This window comes from Myotis lucifugus, unplaced genomic scaffold, assembly GCF_000147115.1.
Source record: "Myotis lucifugus unplaced genomic scaffold, Myoluc2.0 scaffold_30, whole genome shotgun sequence".
NCBI classification, from domain to species: domain Eukaryota; kingdom Metazoa; phylum Chordata; class Mammalia; order Chiroptera; family Vespertilionidae; genus Myotis; species Myotis lucifugus.
This window is the reverse complement of record NW_005871078.1, coordinates 6,005,342-6,025,037: the sequence shown is the minus strand read 5'-3', so window position 1 is coordinate 6,025,037 and position 19,696 is coordinate 6,005,342. Positions and strand designations below refer to the sequence as shown.

Here is a 19,696-nt window from a genome sequence, read left to right as displayed (position 1 = left end):
CTAATAATTGTATAGAAGGCAGAAGACGTAGCGGGAAACTAGATTAGCTTGTCCTTAGTCCTTTAATTATATCGGGGATAATTTTGACTTTTGGGATATTGATCATAATACCAGTCTGAATTATCTTTCCTGAGATTCCCATGGATTTAGTGAACTTGGGAATTGGTGGTAATTTTACATAGTACTAGAATTTAGAGTGGATGTGATTGGTGATTCAAAAAGGAAAGTTTTTAGTTGTACTAAACTGTATGCCCTGAGGGATCTAGTCCATATACATACAAGATGTATAATTTATGGTGGGGACATGATAGATTTACCTAGCAGGTTTTCTCATCCAGCGTCCAAAAGATGAGAAGTCCCCTACCTTCAAATCTATGGAAAATCTTTCCTAAATCATACTTATAATAAAGTAAATGATACTTTGATTTAAATAAGTAGTTTTATATGTGAAAATATCTAAATGGTTTATATGTCCAACATAATGCCTTGAAGGATTTAAAGTATCTGTGAGATTGGAGTTGCAAAAGCTTTTAGAAAAAGCTTTGTTTTGGACATGATACCTACCACACAAAGAAGTATGCAAACAAGATAGGTATGCCGAATATCAACAGGTAATGACTTTGGGACAGTGGAGTATTTAAAAACAGAAAAGTAGCCCAGCCAGTGTGGGTCAGTGGTTGAGTGTCAACCCATGAACCAAGAAGTCACAGTCAGTTCCTGGTCAGGGCACATGCCCAGGTTTTGGTCTCAATCCCCAGTAGGGGGCATGCAGGAGGCAGCCCATTGATGATGTTTCTCATCAGTATTTCTATATATCCCTCTCCCGTCCTTTCCCTCTAAAATACCAGTAAAAACACATTTAAAAATTAAAAATAGCAAAGTAGTTCAGAGTAATCTAATATAGTAAATGTAATTGTACAGAGAATTCAGAGTAAAGGATGTTCCAAAAAAGTTCTCTGGGAAATTGGAATTTTCGGTGGGAAGGAAGATATAAGGTGGATAAATAGATGAGAGCACATTTTAAAGGATAAAGAAGGATGTGTAAAAAGACAAGTTATGAACATTTTATAAGTGTCTTTTTACATATAGCTAACTCAACGCTAAAACTTGTAAAGGGCCAGTGGTGAAGAGTCTGTGTAATAATCATACTAAAGGGAAGAGAAAATATGGCTGTCTCACACTATCCAGATTTTTAGTATTTGAATTCGGGGATCTGGAGATCCAGAAAAATTTTCTGAGGATTCTCTTCCAATATATACTCTTGTCACTTGATACTCAAAGATTAGGAACCAAATTGATTTGGATAACTTGTTACCTAACAACTCACTTTCTGAGCTCAAGAACCTCATAAATTTGGATAGTGATATGTTATTCTTTTGTTCGGCACCAAGTCTATTGAACATATTTAAGAAATGGTATCTGCCTAGAATCAAGAGAAAAGAATGTAAATACAGGGATGTAAATTGTGGGCATTATTGGCATAGGATTTGAGATAGGATTGTAATATACTTTATGCCTGGCTGGCTCCCTTATTACTTTCCAATGTATTTATTTCATCAGGTTTTGATTGTTGAAATGTTTTAGGGATCATGGTTTAATTCATATTTAAAAGCATCTAATGTCTATCTGCATGAAATGAAGTTTACTTGAACATTTTATATTTCATTGAAATTTCGATGTGATTTTAATATGAGATTTTAAAACTTATTTTTTAGGGAGTAAGCCCTGAACCAATTCATCTTAAGATTTTTTCACCCAACGTTGTCAATCTGACACTTGTGGATTTGCCAGGAATGACCAAGGTAAAGAATAGTTGTTACTCATTGTGGACTTGGTCATGTTTGTTTTCACTTGAACAAATGGATTTTTTCCTTAACCCCATATGAGAATAACAAGCTTTTTTTTTTTTCTTTTTTCTTTTTTAATCAACTTGATCTATTTGCAGCTTTTGATATAGTTGAGCCCTTCCTTCTCCTTAGAACACTCTTCACTTGGCTTCCAGGATACCACAGTCTACAGCCTTACTTCGCTGGTCACTCCTTAAAGTCTCTTTTGCTGGTTTCTTATCTCCCCAATGTCTAAATAGTTAGTATCCCAGAGCTCAGTTTTGGGACCTCTTGTCAAGGGAGTACACTTAGCCCCTTGATGATTTCATCCAATATTATAGCTTTAAATACATTAATACCTGTAAGCTGACAGTAGTCAAGTATATCCAGACCTGTATATCCACCTCCAGAATTATATATTCAACTCTCTACTTGACATATACACTTTAAAGTTTAATAGGTTTTTTAATTTTGATGTGTTTAATACCAAATTCCTGACCCATTCCTCAGTCTGACTCGATCCCTCTGTAATCTTCCTCATTTCAATGAACGGCAACTCTTTTTTAACAGTTGCTTAGCCAAAAAGTTTGTAGTAATCCTTAACACTCATCCCGCACTGTACTTCCTGTCAGAAAATTATCTTGGCTCTCCTTACTTTTAAAATATATCCAGAACTCTGTTACTATGTGTTACACATTCAGAGCTACCGTCCTGATCTAGTCACTATCATCTCAGCTAGATTACTGAGATAGCCTCCTGGTAGGTCTTCCTCAATCTATTCTTAACTAAGCAGCCAGAGTGATGCTCCTAAAGTGAAAGTTCTATTGTGTCATTCCTTGGCTCAAAATCTCTCCAGTGGCTTCCAATTTCACTCAGAGTAAAGCCTAAGTTCTTAGAGATCTAAAGTATCTGTTTGATCTGTCCCTGTTACTCTACTCCTGACTCCTGCTCCAATCTTCTACCCTTTATTGTTCACACGGCTGGAATGTTCTTCCCTAGATACCTGTATGGACCTCTCTTATCTCCTTCAGTTTCTGCTCTTTCTCTCAAATGTCATTATCTGAGTGAGGTCTTCCCTGATTACTCTATTTAAAAACACAATCCAATTTAGGTAAAAGTATAACCTTATTTAATCATTCTGTAGCTTCTGTTCTGCTTTATTTCTTCCATAGCCCTACCACTACCTAAATGTTATATTTGTTTTTTATTATCTGCTTTTCACCAGTAAAATATAAGCTCTTTGAAGGCAGGAATTTTCGTCTTTTTTTTTTTTCCACGACTGTGACATAACCTGGTATGTTGAACAGTGTTTGAAATACAGTAGGCTGCCAATAAGTACTTGCTAATTGAATGAATGAATTTATCACTAGGTAATTAACACTGACCAATCTTTAACATGGTAAACTTGATATTTGCAAGTTTCATTTTGAGACTTTCACATATTACCAAATTCATATATACCACTAGTATATGATTTCATTTTAACTGTCTATAAATGGAGTAATTCCTATAATCTCTGGATTAAATAAATGGGGGAAAAAGCTGAGTCAATTTTTATTACTAGCTTTTTGCTCATCTCTGTTTGGTTCAGGTGCCTGTAGGTGATCAACCTAAAGATATTGAGCTTCAAATCAGAGAGCTCATTCTTCGATTCATCAGTAATCCAAATTCCATTATCCTCGCTGTCACTGCTGCTAATACAGATATGGCAACATCAGAGGCACTTAAAATTTCAAGAGAGGTAGATCCAGATGGTAAGGACAGACGTTAATATTTATTGAAATGCTCGGTTAACAGCAGTAAATCTATTTACTTTCAAGAAAGAAGTTTTTATTTTTAAAAGAAATAACTCTAGCTGCTACTACAGAATTTTAAAAAATGCTTTCCTATTTTGCTTATAGTTTCAGTTAGAAATTCTTATGGAAAATATGTTTTACTGAATAAATTGCTTTATAAGCTAGGCAAAAATACTTCACCATAATGTCCATATTTATAAATAGTTACCTGATGACTTAAAAATAATAAGATGGCTTTGCAAAAAGAGTTTCTTGTTTTGTGTAAATAAAATGACTTGGGTTTTTGAATAGTTGACTTCTAAGAATAATTAACTCTCATAGTAGGTAATTGTTGTAGATTATTATATTTTAGTAAATAATTATGATATCTACATTCTTCAGTGGTACAAAACATTTAGATGTGCTCAAGGAAGAGGGGATTCTTAAAAATAAAGGTAAAATTCTTTTATGAAGCATTCATAACCCCAAGGCTTAGCTCATACTGGGGGTCAGTGTATGATACTTCACTATGCTTTAGTGTGCATTGCTTAGTATATATAAAATGCTGACTTGCAAGAATATAGTTACTATTGCTGCTAATAAATACTGCATATGGTTTGCTTCATGCAAGAGACTTTTTTTTTTTGCCGAAACCGGTTTGGCTCGGTGGATAGAGCGTCTTTCTTTTTTCCAGCTCTGAAGAATTTCAAATAAAAATTGGATAAGAAATGTTAGTGCTAAGACTACCAATTAAAATTCCCATAAACAGGGTTATTAAATTTTTTTCATTATTTCAGGTTTTTAAGGAACTTTTTTTACTATATGAGTAATTAATATTCAGTTTCGATTAAAAGATAAAACTATACCAAGAGATTTGTTTTATTTATAGTAAACTGTTAAGCATTTTATATGCATTCTAATTTAAACATAACTTGAGCCATAAATATAAAAAATGAAATCTGGCCCTAACCGGTTTGGCTCAGTGGATAGAGCGTCGGCCTGCAGACTGAAGGGTCCCAGGTTCGATTCCAGTCAAGGGCATGTACCTTGGTTCCAGGCACATCCCCAGTGGAAGGTGTGCAGGAGGCAGCTGATTGATGTTTCTAACTATCCCTCTCCCTTCCTCTCTGTAAAAAATCAATAAAATATATTTTTAAAAAAATGAAATCTGCAGTTCCACTCCTACGTAATTACCCATGTGAAATGAAAACTCATGTTCATATAAAAAACCTGTTTGCAAATATTTATAGTAGCTTTGTAATTTTCTAAAACTGGAAACAACTCAGATGTTTTTCAAATGAGGAATGAATAACCAAACCATAGTATATTATATCCATATAGTACATTCATCAATAAAAGGTGATGAACAATTGATATATGCAACAATATGGATGATTCTCAGATGCATTATGCCATCATGTGAAAGAAGCCAGATTCAAAAGGTGTTATGTATATGATTCCATTTACATGACATTCTGGAAAAGGCAAACTAGGATGAAAAATGGGTTTGATTGGGTAGTACAAGAAAAATTTGGGGGTATTGGAACTGTTTGTCTCTTGAGGTGGCAGTGATGTTAACTCTTTGCATTTGTCAAAACTCAGAGAGCTGGCCCTCACTGGTTTGACTCAGTGGATAGGCCTGTGGACCAACGGGTCCTGGGTTCAATTCCAGTCAAGGGCACCAACCTTGGTTGGGTTGCAGGCTCCTCCTGGGCCTGGGCCCTGGTCAGGGTGTGTGCAGGAGGCAACCAATTGATGTTTTTCTCTCATACTGATTTTTGCATCCCTTTCACTCTCTCTAAAAATCAAGAAAAATATCCTTGGGTGAGGATTAAACAAAACAAAAACTCATAGAACTGTACACCAGCATTGTGTGACTTTTAAACAAATTTTTAAATGCTTATTAAAAAGTTAACCCTAAGAGCTAAAAATTTTTTTATGTGAAATTAAAAAAATTAGACATGATGATTAAAATTAGATTTTAAAAGCATTGGTAAGCAAAGATTAGAAAAGCATCATCAAAATGATGACAAGAGGTAATGTTCAGTGGGATTATAGATGGTGATTTTCTTGATTAATTCTTAAATGCTTTGTTTAATGGGACTTTTTCTTTTCTTTTCTTTTCTTTTTTGCATTTACCAGGTCGCAGAACTCTAGCTGTAATCACTAAACTTGATCTCATGGATGCGGGTACTGATGCCATGGATGTATTAATGGGAAGGGTTATACCAGTCAAACTTGGAATAATTGGAGTAGTGAACAGGTTAGCAATCAAGCATGGGATAAGAATTGCAGCATTCTCATTTCAGAGCAAATCTGAATTTTAAAAATCAGTCTGACATGTGACAGTGTCCCTGTTTTTCCTTTTTTTACTATAATCTTGTTTTTGCTAAAGAACTCATTGCTTTACAGGGAGAAAAGAGATTCATGAAAGCCTCCTGCAGACAAAAGGTTTCAAAGTAAGCAGTGCCACAAAACGGAAGGAAATTTAATAGCTAGGCTTGAAATATTCCAGCCTGTTATGTATGAAGAGAGCACTGGATAAGAGGGGGAAAAGTATTATATAATGTGTGCCTGACCTAGAAGAAATTTTTAAGGTGGTAGGATTTTAATACGTTGGTTTGACCCCTAGCAGTAGTGATTGTATGTAATTGCCAGGATGTGACAAATTTTATTAAATGTATCCTAATGATAAATTGCTGGTATTAAAAATTGTGGAAAGGGTGTCTGATTATATTTTAGACACTCTACTGTGATCAGTTTGCAAATGCTGTTGCTTTGAACCCTTCCTTATAACATCCTTGCGGTAGGAGTTGGATGTCTATTTTATAATCAGAAAACTCAATACCAAAGCCACATGGCTGGTGAAAGCAGAGCCAGATTCAAGTGAAGATCCCTCTTAGCCCAAAGCCTTTATAAAATCAGAAGCACTGAAATTACCATATTGTCCACAGAGTAGATATAACATGGGTTTAAATGACACCTAACATCTTCAGGTTTCAGACCTTTTAAAATTAAAATGTTTTCAGTAAGTGATATCTAAGATCCATTACATTCTGCTTCTATTCATATATCCTACCTCACCCCTACTCCAACTTTCTTTTTTAATTTTCAACAGTTTCTCTTTTCAGGCAAGCAGGTGGTATCACACTGTTGTATTTGTAGGTGACTGCTGTTCAAGTTAACTTAATTATTTTTTCATAGAAATTAGTTGCCTGTCCATGGGCAAAATATACAGTTACACACATTTTTTCACCTGTCTATCCCTTTTACTTAAGACTATTGCTTTTGACTGTAGTTAAAGGTAATGAAGAGGCCTAAACTATTTAGGCTTTACTTATAAGTCACATGGTTTGAATCTTGGCTGAACTATTTATTTAATATGTGACCTTTGGTAAGTTGGTTAATCTTCCTGAGCTTCAGTTCCTTTGTGGATAATACCACATGGAATTACTGTGAGAATTAAACAATCCATGTCAGGCATTATGAGCAATGCCTGGTGCTGCTATAGCATCACCTTCATCATCCAAGGTACATAGAGGACCACAATTGACTTCAGCGAAACAGTTTTATTATTTTTTAACCTTAGGAGTCAACTAGATATTAACAATAAGAAGAGTGTAACTGATTCAATCCGTGATGAATATGCCTTCCTTCAAAAGAAATATCCATCTCTGGCTAACAGGAATGGAACAAAGTATCTTGCTAGGACCTTAAACAGGTAATGTTTTTTACCTCTTGGAAAATATGTTTTTCGTTTGCCAGTAGGTGTTTGAGACCTTTCATTTTCAGTTTCTTGTATTTTCATAATGTTCTTGCATGTACAACTTCACTTTTTGTTTCTTGTACAATAGGTTCTTGTAATGTAGATGTCTGTTTTTATTGGGGTGGTTGGCATTAAGTCATGTAGTCTAGGAATGCTACATTATGAAATTCTTGACAGTCAATTTACTTTTGGTGATAGAACTAGATAGCTGATGACTTCAATTCCACTTTTGATTTCAAGAATTGAAATGTATAATTTTCACATAATCTATTCTTTAGCATATCTTTTAGTCCTATTCATAAAAATAATTTAAGCTATATATCTTAATTTCTGAATACCCACAGATGGTAGAGGGATTGGAATACCTTTCTAGATAGTTTATAAATGACTGAAGTCAAAGCTGTTTTGTTTTACTTTTGTCTTATTCCCTAAACAAATTAAAGGCTGATGGACTTGGATCTTAATAAGATTTTCACTGTGCTGAGCACCCATTGTAAAAGATAAGTCAGGAACCAAAATTTTTTAGGTAAAATTGGATTGAGTAGCTTACTTTTTTTAAGATAATTGTAATAATTTAAAATAATTTTCTTCAATTTATATTTGGATCTCTAGCAATAGCTACAATTTGATGGGTTCAAGGCAAATTTAAAAAGCAATGACCAAGACCGCTTCCTTCATGTCGTTTTTTTCCAGACTTGAGTATTTACTTCTAGTCTAAGATTGCATCATTTCCTGACAAGACAAATTGACAGGTTTCCCCATTATTTGCATTTAAAAATATTTTTTAATTCTGAAAATCCTCACTTGAGGAGATATGTTTATTGTTTGAGAGAGAGAGAGAGAGAGAGAGAAAGAGAGAAAGAAACATTGATGTGAGAGGGAAATATCGATTGGTGTGCCCCGATCTGGGATTAAACCCGAAACCTGGCTATGTGTCCTGACTGGGAATCAAACCTGTTACCTTTTGGTGTACGGGATGATGCTCCAAGCAACTGAGCCATCCAGCCAGAGCTCCATTATTTGCATTTTTAAAATTTGACCTGCTTGAGTCTTCAAAATACACAATTTTGCTTTAACATCCTTCCTTTTTAACCTTTGTTAGGTTACTAATGCATCACATCAGAGATTGCTTACCCGAGTTGAAGACAAGAATAAATGTTTTAGCTGCTCAATATCAGTCTCTTCTAAATAGCTATGGTGAACCTGTAGATGATAAAAGTGCTACTTTACTCCAGCTTATTACCAAATTTGCCACAGAATATTGTAATACTATTGAAGGAACTGCAAAATATATTGAAACTTCAGAACTGTAAGTAAGACATTTCTCTATCAATTTGGCTGTTGGATTGATAGGTTACTTTATCTTCTGTTACAGTAACAAAAGATACTATGAGATTATTTGACTATTATTTATTACCTGTAAAACAGGAATATAATTTTGTAGAAATGATAGGATTTATCTGATGTGTGTATTAAAATTCTTTATAAATTTGTAAATAAAGCACAGGAAAAATTTCATTTTTTTCCCAAGACACACTTAAGAATACTTCCTAATTTACCTTTTAAAATACTTGTTTCTTTAATATGCACTGTATAACTGTTCATGAAAAAATAAGAAAATGTAGACATGAAAAAAGAATAAAGCATAAGACAAAATTACTCCTCATCCCATCATCCAGAAATAATTCCTGCTAATTTTGGCATTAACCTAGACATTTCTCTATGCATCTGTAAAACATAAATATGCTTGTATTATATATACATCTTTAAAAATCAGATGCTATACATGCTATTTTGGAATTTCTTTAAATCAACATGTCAATATTATACATTTGTATGATCAATCTTATGATTTATACAGTATTTTATTTTTTAAATATACTACCTATCATTTGTTGAACCAGTCCATATGATTGATAAGTTTGTTTTCAGTTATATACAAATATAAACAATATTGTGACTTACTGTCTTTGGGGCAAGTATTCAAGTATACCCTTAGGATAAATTCCTAGAAGTGCATCAAAGGGTATGACATCCTCAGAGTCTCTCATTATTGCCATACTATTAATCGATTTATTGTTTTACTATTAGCAGTATATAAGAATCTCTATTTCTATAAACTCTTAAAAAAACTTTTGTTTTGAAATAATTATAGACTTCTGGGAAGTTGTAAGCGAATATATAAGGAGGTCCTGCTCATTCTTCACCCTATCTCCCCCAATGTTGCCATCTTGAATAACTGTAGTATAATAACAAAATGAGAAAATGGACTTTGGTACAAACCATAGATCATATTGAAATTCACCAATTATACATCTACTCGTGTGTGTATGTGTGCTTCTATGTAATTTTGTGTGATGCCACTGGCCTTATTTTGTGATTTAATTCAATAAAGAGAGTATTTAACAAACTAATTATTGAATAGTATATGTATGGCATATGGAGGGAAATAAAGATTATTAAAATGAGCCTTTTAAAGAGTTTAGTGAGTAAGGCATATCAGGTAACATGAGACTTGATTAGATGACAAATAGGAGTCTAATCAATTATTTTTATTTATGTACTTCTTATTAAATATAATAAGTACATGTGATATACATGGAGTTTTGTAAGTAGTTAATAAAGCAAATACCTGTGTAATCACCTAATTAAGCCTTTAGAACACTGAAGAGACCATTTACATTTCTTTCAGGGATTGAGAGAGCTCCCTCCTTAAGAATGCATTTGGGTTGGGCTCTGAATAGAATTTGGGAAGGTAGTAGGTAGAATGGTGCTTTAGGCTTTGTAACAGCTAAGAATAATCCAGGATATATTTGGAGAATGGCATGTACAGTGATGGGACATAACAGGAGGTAAGACATGAAAGGTACCTAAGAATAATATTGTGGAAAGTTGAGAATCTTCAGAATTTTTAGTCAGAGGGCTGTTTTATAAGGATAATTCTGAATATTATTTGGAGAGGGAAAGGTTGGAGGCAGAAAGACCAATTACTGATATTTTTAACCATTTTTAAGCATATAATTCAGTGCCATTAATTACATCCAAAATATTGTGCAGCCATCAAATATCTATTTCCAAAATGTTTCACCAGCCCAACAGAAACACTGTATCCATTTAAGTATTATATCCTTGCTCCTCTCTCCCCCAGCCCCTGAAAACCTCTAATTTACTTTGCCTCTTTGAATATGTCTATTCTAGATCTTTCATATAAGGGGGATCCTGTAAGATTTGTCCTTCTGTGTCTGGCTTATTTTATTTAGCATAATGTTAGGCTTGAACCTTTTGCGTGGACTACTGTAAGGAAATAGTGAATAGTGATGGTGAAAATAGAGAGAAAGGGGTGATTTGGGGAGACATAAAGACATCTGTAGAATTCAGCTGGACTTGAATAAAAAAAAATAAAGGATAATACCAGGGGTTCTAGTCATTAAAATAAGAAATGCATGCCTAGTACATAGGCCTAGAGATTTAATTTGTTTAAAGCAGGACTGGTGGTCCGTGAGGTCCGAAAGGTTGGCGATAGCCCAGTGGTTCAGAATGATTTCTGAGTTTTTAAATGGTTAGAAAAAAATTTTTAAGGAAAATTCAAATTTTAGTGTGCATAAGTTTTATTGGAACATAGCTGCTTATGTTTACATATTTTCTATAGCTGCTTTTGTGTCAGTAGCAGAGTTGAGTAGTTGTGACAGACAATTATAGCCTGAAAGGCCTAAAATATTATTTGGTACTTCATAGAAGAAAAAGTTTGCCAAACTCTACTCTGGATTGTGAATAAACAGAAATAAGTAATATACTGTTTCTAAAACTAGGGCAGAGAAAAGATGCTTAATAGTTATCACAACTGCTGTTTCCTGACGGAACAGTTAGTGTGTGTGTGTGTGTGTGTGTGTGTGTGTGTGTGTGTGTGTGTGAATGCCTTTCATGAAATGACTCCTTTCCTCCATAAAAAAAAAAAAACAACAACAACAGCCATAGAAACTGATTCACAATGGAGTTGAGGACACATGGAAATAACAATGGTCTAAATGTAATTGTGTCTCTGAGACTTTCTCAGAAAATGAGTCAAGCTTAAAGCTTATAGAAAAATTTCTAACTTGTAGCTTCTTTCCCTTTTAGTAATACTAGAAACCATATAGTTCATTGTCATTGCCTTTCAGATGCGGTGGTGCTAGAATCTGTTACATTTTCCATGAGACTTTTGGGAGAACCTTAGAATCTGTTGACCCACTAGGTGGCCTTAACACTATTGACATATTGACTGCCATTAGAAATGCTACTGTGAGTATGTTTAACTCAGAATTTTTTGAAATGAGGTTAAACCTTTTTTTTCCTTTTTAACCCATATTGTACAGCTTCTTATTTGGCTCTCTTAGATGAAATTAGGAAGCACTTCTCATGAAAAATACCAAAATGTGATTCATTTTAACCTTTGGGAAGAACGAAAATGATATGTAGCAATAAGAGCTTGAAATTTAATTTTTTTAGGGTCCCCGTCCAGCTTTGTTTGTGCCTGAAGTTTCATTTGAGTTACTGGTCAAGCGGCAGATCAAACGCCTGGAAGAGCCGAGCCTCCGCTGTGTGGAGCTGGTTCATGAGGAAATGCAAAGGATCATTCAGCATTGCAGCAATTACAGTACCCAGGTGACTGAGAAATGGAACAGGTTCAGAGTCGGTAGTAAAAGACACGATAGCGGTTTCATGGGGTGGGAGGAAATATGTAAATAAGATGGGCTATAAGTTAAAATATGCAGTTCCCTTAACTAAAAGTGGTTTGAAATAGCATATTTAAATGTAGATTCCAAATCTAATTCATTATTTCAGTGATTATTTAATTTCCCTTTAAACAAAATAGACCGTTATACTTTTCCTTCTTCTACCATATATAGGAGCTGTTGCGGTTTCCTAAACTTCATGATGCCATAGTTGAAGTAGTGACCTGTCTTCTTCGTAAACGGTTGCCAGTCACAAATGAAATGGTGAGCTATTATTTCACAAACCATCACTGTAGTTACTGTTAATAAAAATGTTTTTGTACAGCATTATGATTAGAGATTAGATGTAATGTGTAATTTGTGAAGGGGAAAATAAAGTGGATTTCAGTCTTATTGCAAAGGAAATTTCAATAATTCTGATACAAAGTGTATTTTTCTTCATATTTTAATCATTGTTAGTCTGCAGCCACAGGTTTTCATGACAAGTGAGTTATTGAGGTTTATGGATAGCTTTGTTGTTATGTTGAACACTGATCTAACAAAGTTTTATCTGATCCTTTATAGCAAGCTCTTATTTTAACTATGATTTGTCCACTTCTACAGTGTGCTTGTTTGATGACCTAATACTTTAATATCATGGTTGCTTGCTTTAATTTTGTGTGTTGCTGCTATCCTTTAAAATGATGTAAATGCTGAAATTCATAGAAAAACAACAACAACAAAAGAAATATAAACATGTGAAATTGCCCTTTGACTGGGGTTTGTTTTTTGTTTTCCTTTCTGATTACTGAAAGTGCATTAGGGTCCCCCTTGGCTCAGGATGGCAAGCCCCGAAGGAGGTTCACTGAGAGGACAAAAGCATCCTTGGAAATAGATAATGTTAGTGCTGCTAATTTTCCCCGAGCAAGCATGACCCCCAGGTGACCTCAGACTCTACCCACTCATGTCACAGAATTGTTGGAATTTCATTTGAATAGATCCTTTTCACCTGGTTCTTGACCTTTTAGTGCTGTTCTGATACCTGACATTTGTCAGGACAGTGCAGATGAAGTTACTGTAATCTCTCTGCAATACTGAAGTTAAATTAATTTCAACCTTCCTTTTTGATTATTGTCCCACTAGGATTTTGAACCCCATGTAATGTGTACTAATAATAGCCTAGGTGGTCATCACGCCCTCACACCGTGATAATCCCACAATCCATCACCAGGAGGCTTCGTGCGCAGCGTGTGTGCATGGATGGTCGGAGACTTGACGCTGCATGCGTGGTGTGGAGGCAGTGCCTGGCGGCCACTCCGCATGGCCAGGCCTGGGGGTCCTGTGGCCCTGTGCGGCGTGGAGGCGGGACCCCTGGCTCCAGCCTACCTCTTTGGGGCAATCCATCGAGGAGCCCCGGATGGGTGGGCGGGGCCTACCTCTTTGGGGGATTGATTGCGGGGCTCCCGCACTGTGAGAAGGCACAGGCCAGGCTGGGGGAACACCCCCCACCACCACCACCACCACCCAGTGCATGAATTTCGTGCACTGGGCCTCTAGTTTATATTTAAACTAGGTGCTTCATAATTAAGATTAATTATTCATTGCCTCAGGTCTTTAAATGTATTCTTCACCTAAAGTTCATATCTTTATATCTAGTTATGAAATGTTTTCTTAATGTTGAACCTGACCCAAAACTTTGACTTGGAATAATGAATGATCTGAGGTTTTAATACCAAACTTCATTAAGCTTTGGAACTTAGATTTGCATAAGGTAGGTAACATTTTTTCCCTAACAGAATACTTCTAACTACTTTAATCATTCCCCACCCCCAGAAATGCAATCTCAGATGCTGAAATAGAAATAATTCAAAAGATAGAGCAAATTATTTGGCATAAGATTTATCAGTTTGGGTATAATTCTCAGATATTTATTTAGGCATCAGTTTCCTATACTTTTTTTAGAATTATCTGTTTAATAAATTATATATATGTAGTTTCTTAAAGTAAAATAAGTTGGCATATTTTTGTATATAGCCTAATTTTATTTTTTTCTAGGTCCATAACTTAGTGGCAATTGAATTGGCTTATATCAACACAAAACATCCAGATTTTGCTGATGCTTGTGGGCTAATGAACAATAATATAGAGGTAAATGCAACTCGAATGATCATTTTTGAGAAAAACAAATGTCTTGTAACTCAGTTATATCAAATATATTGAGCATGGGGTAACTATAAAATATGCCTGTACCATATTATTGTCTGTTATATGCTAAACAGTATGCCAGGGTATTATATTCTTAAATTAATTCTCAGAACCACCTGGAGGCATTCTTCTCATTTTCTGCTTATGAAACTGTAACTCAGAGAATCTGGGTTTCATTGATTTAGTGTTGAAGAACTGCCTGGCTCGACTGTGGTAACTGTTGTTGCAGTTTATTCAGGTTGAAGTGCGTAAAACAAAGTGAATGTTTAAAATTGTTTTCATCTGGCTCTGAAAGCTATGAAAGAAACATTCCAAGATTACTACGTTATAGAAAATTTGGAAAAGCAGAGTACTTTTTTCTGGGATGGCTGCATTTCATGGATCTTTTTTTCCATTTGAGGTTAATGTAGCAATTACATAAGACCTCAGATGGAGCCTCGGCTGGTGGATATACGGCAACCGATTTGATGCTATTTTTCTCCGCACTTTTATCCAAGAACAGTAAATTTTTCTGCTACTCCTTAATACAGTAGGACCTCACGGACCCTTCTATATCAAATTTCCTCTTATGTATATGCATGAAAAGAATATTATAAATGTGGAATTTGGGAAATGGGGAGACCCTGGGTTATGACTTCAACCCTTTGGTTAAACTAACAGATGAGGAATCTGAGACCCACAGATGTAACAGCTGTTGCTTTAGTGCCTGTTTTGCTGGGCACTGTTGGAGGAAACAAGCACCTTCTCTTTAACAGGTACAGGGAACTGTTTATTAGCTGAAGTGACTCCTGTTGTCAGAAAATTCTAAAGTGCACATGAGTAAGGCCCTCAAGTTAAACACTGGAAAAGTAGACTAGATAATAGTTGTTAAAATTAGCATGTAGACACTATGTTAGGATAGGATTTAGTTACTGTAGCATTGAAACCAACTTTATGTAAAATTGTGTCTGGAAGTTTTTGTAATTACAGACAAGGTCATTTATGATATTTAATTCTGATCAATATTTTTCTACAAGTAAGTATATCTCTGGTTTTAATGACTCTGCACTGAAGAACTTTATGTGACTATTCTCATTTAATCTTTACAATAACCCTATGAGAGTAGATCGTTGGTGACCTGTGCAGTTATTAACAAAGCAAGAAAGCCATGACTGTTGGGCTATAGGCCAGCTAAGGTCATAACTTCTTGGTAACAGACTAGGGCAGTGATGGTGAACCTATGACACGTGTGTCAGAGGTGACACGCGAACTCATTTTTTTGGTTGATTTTTCTTTGTTAAATGGCATTTAAATAAATATCAAAAATATGTCTTTGTTTTACTATGGTTGCAAATATCAAAAAACTTCTATATGTGACACAGCACCAGAGTTAAGTTAGGGTTTTTCAAAATGCTGACATGCCGAGCTCAAAAGGTTCGCCATCACTGGACTAGGGTGAGAATTTCTGGTCTTTGGATTTCCCTGCCTTTTGCTTTGTGTCCCTCTTCAAATGTACATTTTAATGTGTTAACTTAATCACTCCCATGGGGGGAGAGGGGGAAGAAAATGGGTCAAATTTCAGTCAGAAAATTTTATTAGCCACAAAACATCATTGTGAAGCTTAACTTTAAATTTTTTGCAAGTTGGTGAGAGTATTCATGAAATGCTCTCAATTTAGCAACAATTTTAACTAAATGCTTTCCTGTTATATTTGATGCTGCCTGCGAGTCATTATTAATGCCCACATCCTTAATATATTTTCATAGTCTTGCACCTATTATGGTGCTTGACATACAGGTGTTTATTCAGTACCTATTGATTTGAACGTAACAGAATTTCTTTTTTTTTTTTTTTAATATATTTTATTGATTTTCTACAGAGAGGAAGGGAGAGGGATAGAGAGCCAGAAACATCGATGAGAGAGAAACATCGACCAGCTGCCTCCCGCACATCTCCCACTGGGGGTGTGCCCGCAACCAACGCACATGCCCTTGACCGGAATCGAACCCGGGACCCCTCAGTCCGCAGGCCGACGCTCCATCCACTGAGCCAAACCGGTTTCGGCGTAACAGAATTTCTTTAGCTACTTGTACTAGAGTTACTTTGATATTAGCAAACTAGAAGAATGGGCAGTTAGTCCATTAAATCAGCCAAGTTACCGAAAGGACTGTTGGTTTTCAACTCTACATTTATATTCTGGAGAAGGTTTAGGGTAAAGAGAATGAACCATTCTTAAAGGATAACCTTCACCACAGATATTTCTAAAAGGTACAGTTTTGTGTGTGGGAGTTGTAGGAATATCACACAAAGCTTATATTTCATGAGATTCAATCCATGGCCCCTCATTTTAGAATCCCTGGTACAGGGGAGCCACTGTTACTGACAGTTGTATTGTATCCCTCAGGTGTGTTGGGGCAGAAAAAAAAAAGATTGAGAAGCATTGGGTTAAATGATTTGTTTGTTTTAAAATATAATTATGGCATGAGTTCCAACAGTGAGAGGATATACTGTAAGTTATTCCATACTTTTCAATTAAGCTGAACATTTTTGAGTAGGCTTATATCTCAATGCTCTGATAATCACTGTTTTTTTTTTTTGCTTGGTTGTTTTATAGGAACAAAGGAGAAACAGGCTAGCAAGAGAATTGCCTTCAGCTGTATCACGAGATAAGGTAAAAAACAATTTTTAAAGCTTAGTCCTATTAGGCAAAGATGGATTGGTAAGCCTCAGAATATTACTCCTAGGAGTAATTTTTTCTTTTTCTCCCTTTAATATTCTGTTGGAGCTATTTCATTCTTTGAGTACAGGTATGCAAGTTTAAAAAAGGCTTTGAACAATTTAAAGATAATGGTATTTTTACAGAGAACAGGTTGATGGTTGCCTGAGGGGATGGGGGTTGCGGAGCTGGGTGAAAAGGTGAAGGGACTGAGAGGTACAGATTGGTAGTCACAAAATAGTCATGGGAATGTAAAGTACAGCATAGGTATATAGTCAATAATATTGTAAAACTATGTATGGTGCCAGTTGGGTACTGGAAATATCAGGGGGAATTCTTTGTAAAGTATGATTGTCTAACCACCATGCTGTACACGTGAAACTATTACAAGATAATACTGAATGTAAACTGTAATTGAAAAATAAAATTTAAAAATATTTTTAATGCATAAAGGTGGATTTTAAGTGTCTAGCCTTATTTTTCTTAAAAATTCACATTGACTTTATCAACTTTGTAAAATTAGTTGAAATGACTAATGACTTTATTATAACAGGAAGGCTTTTTGGAGAGGGAGACAACAATATGCACATAACAGGTTAATATATGCAATAGTTGCATGTATAAAAATCCAATACCTCGAATTCTTTACCAGAAAAGATTTTACCAAATTCCAAAACTAAAAATGAAATTTTTGGATTTGGATTTTCCTTAGGTATGCATCTGAAAAAACCCTTTAACAAAGGTGACATTAGTACAAGAAATAAGGCAGAATGAACATTAATTTTATGACCCACGATTACTTTTGTTTTTCATGTTACTTTATTATTTTGATACAGACGGGAAAATTCACATTTATAGAATGTTTCTGAATGCATTTTGGCATCCTTGATTTTTTTCCCTGCATTTTTTGCCTTTAGTCTTCTAAAGTTCCAAGTGCTTTGGCACCTGCCTCCCAGGAGCCCTCCCCTGCTGCTTCTGCTGAGGCTGATGGCAAGGTCTGTTCTGATTCTTGGTCTAAGCCTGCATGCCTACTTGTTTGGTTCTACATAATCATCTGAAAACAGTACACTGAAAAACAATATTAATATGGGCTATATATAACAATGTATATTTATAAAATGCTTTTGCTTGCAATATAGAAAATGCATACAGAAAAAGAAGTTAAAGAGGAAATTATTCTGCACTTTTTGACTTTCAAGCCATTGATAATGAAATTTTGCTTGTTAAACTGCATGTTTTAACATATCTTTTAACAGTTAATTCAGGACAGCAGAAGAGAAACTAAAAATGTGAGTCTTGCCTCAGAATGGCAATGTTGGTTCTCACCGAAACACTGTTTCAAAACCATTGAAGAACCTGTCTGTACAGTGGCATCTAACTCGTTGTCTGTGTTGTCTTTAATGTTGCTTTTATCTAACTAACCCCTTTAATTCTAGTTTTAATGTTGTTTTAAGTAATAACAATAATAGTATTTCCCACTGTTTTCTGTTACTGTTGAGAATAGTTTTGAATTTAATATTCTGGTTGGGAATTAAGATTCCAGAGATGGAAACTGTACTTTTGAATATCTGAAATCTGTCTAGTACTAATGGGTAATCCTCTCATGCTTCTTTCTTAAGCTTCCATTCAGTTTGCACTTGTCACCCACCCTATATATGTAGCTTAACATAAGTCTCAACAGCTTAAGCACATTAATACAATTGGGGACTTTGAGAGTTTGAGACTTGTTGATTCCTGATAATCTTTTTAGGGGGAAATTATTAATCTGTAAATTTCAGAACCATTTGTCTGGTTATTCTGCCACTTGGCTCCTTTCTTTATTGTCCAGATTTAAGATTCTCAACTTCAAATAAAACCTGATAAATGTCTTGTTTTCTCTCAGCCCACTGTGCTCAGACTTTAAGAGAACCATCTAATATCTAAATCATTGCTTATTATTTCACTCATGGCATCACCCTGAATTTGCTTACTTAAGATTTTGTTATACCATTCATGTATAGTTAACATTTTAAAATTAATGTGTAAATATACTGCCTATATTTAAAGCTGATTTTAACTAACAGATAATTTTGGGTCAGAATAATACCCAAACTGACTTTTTAAACAGTTGCCATAACACTCACTTTTCTATTAAGTTTATATAAGCCATTTTAATTAATACCTATAAATTTTGGTTGTCGTTTTGGAGTCTAAGATCTTAAAGAGCATCTGATCTCTTAAATGTTGATGAACTACTATTTTTCTCATTTTCCTAGTCATTTTTCTTTGAGAAATCAAGGTTAAAAATAGTTGTGATTAATGGTAGCACTAGATTTCTTTCAGCAGATCCTTTCTCGAGGATATAGATATTGAGGGAACCTGTGTGTATTTATGTCACATTTTAGGCAGCTTAAAGTCACTAAGAATCATGGGTATATTCTTGTTTCATTAAAAAAGTCTATTTTTACGATATTTTGTTGACTAAATGTAAAGTAACTTGAGTTCTTAGAACGTTTGGAGAGATCATAGTTCAACAGTGTTTAAGGTTACTTTGTGGAAATTAAGCTGAGTGGTAGTTCTGTGTTTCCTGCTTTTAATAAGCAGTCTTGATTTAAGGGCATATTATATTTTTTTCTATAACCTAGTGTAAGAGGGTTTGGAAAAAAGGAAAAACTTTGAAAAGCTAGCAAATGCTAAAGAAGGCCATACATGCCACCCCATCTTTCTGACCTGTTATACCTCCAGCTGGGTATTGGATG

The 19,696-nt window shown here is 34.9% G+C and overlaps 1 protein-coding gene across 18 annotated transcripts in view; it reads left to right on the top strand.

The window, feature by feature from the left end:
* DNM1L (dynamin 1 like) overlaps positions 1-19,696 on the top strand; it is a 41,628-nt gene that overhangs the window by 19,250 nt on the left and 2,682 nt on the right. For 6 of the 18 annotated variants that reach the window (XM_023752300.1, XM_014454020.2, XM_014454017.2 and 3 more), the window contains 12 exons: positions 1,716-1,802; positions 3,418-3,580; positions 5,744-5,864; positions 7,191-7,322; positions 8,470-8,676; positions 11,525-11,645; positions 11,853-12,008; positions 12,254-12,343; positions 14,114-14,206; positions 16,857-16,913; positions 17,876-17,953; positions 18,215-18,247. In XM_023752300.1, coding sequence (XP_023608068.1) covers positions 1,716-1,802; positions 3,418-3,580; positions 5,744-5,864; positions 7,191-7,322; positions 8,470-8,676; positions 11,525-11,645; positions 11,853-12,008; positions 12,254-12,343; positions 14,114-14,206; positions 16,857-16,913; positions 17,876-17,953; positions 18,215-18,247 — 1,338 coding nt within the window. The remainder of the gene's footprint in view (positions 1-1,715; positions 1,803-3,417; positions 3,581-5,743; positions 5,865-7,190; positions 7,323-8,469; positions 8,677-11,524; positions 11,646-11,852; positions 12,009-12,253; positions 12,344-14,113; positions 14,207-16,856; positions 16,914-17,875; positions 17,954-18,214; positions 18,248-19,696) is intronic. The other 12 variants (XM_023752303.1, XM_023752302.1, XM_023752305.1 and 9 more) reach the window with 6 other exon arrangements.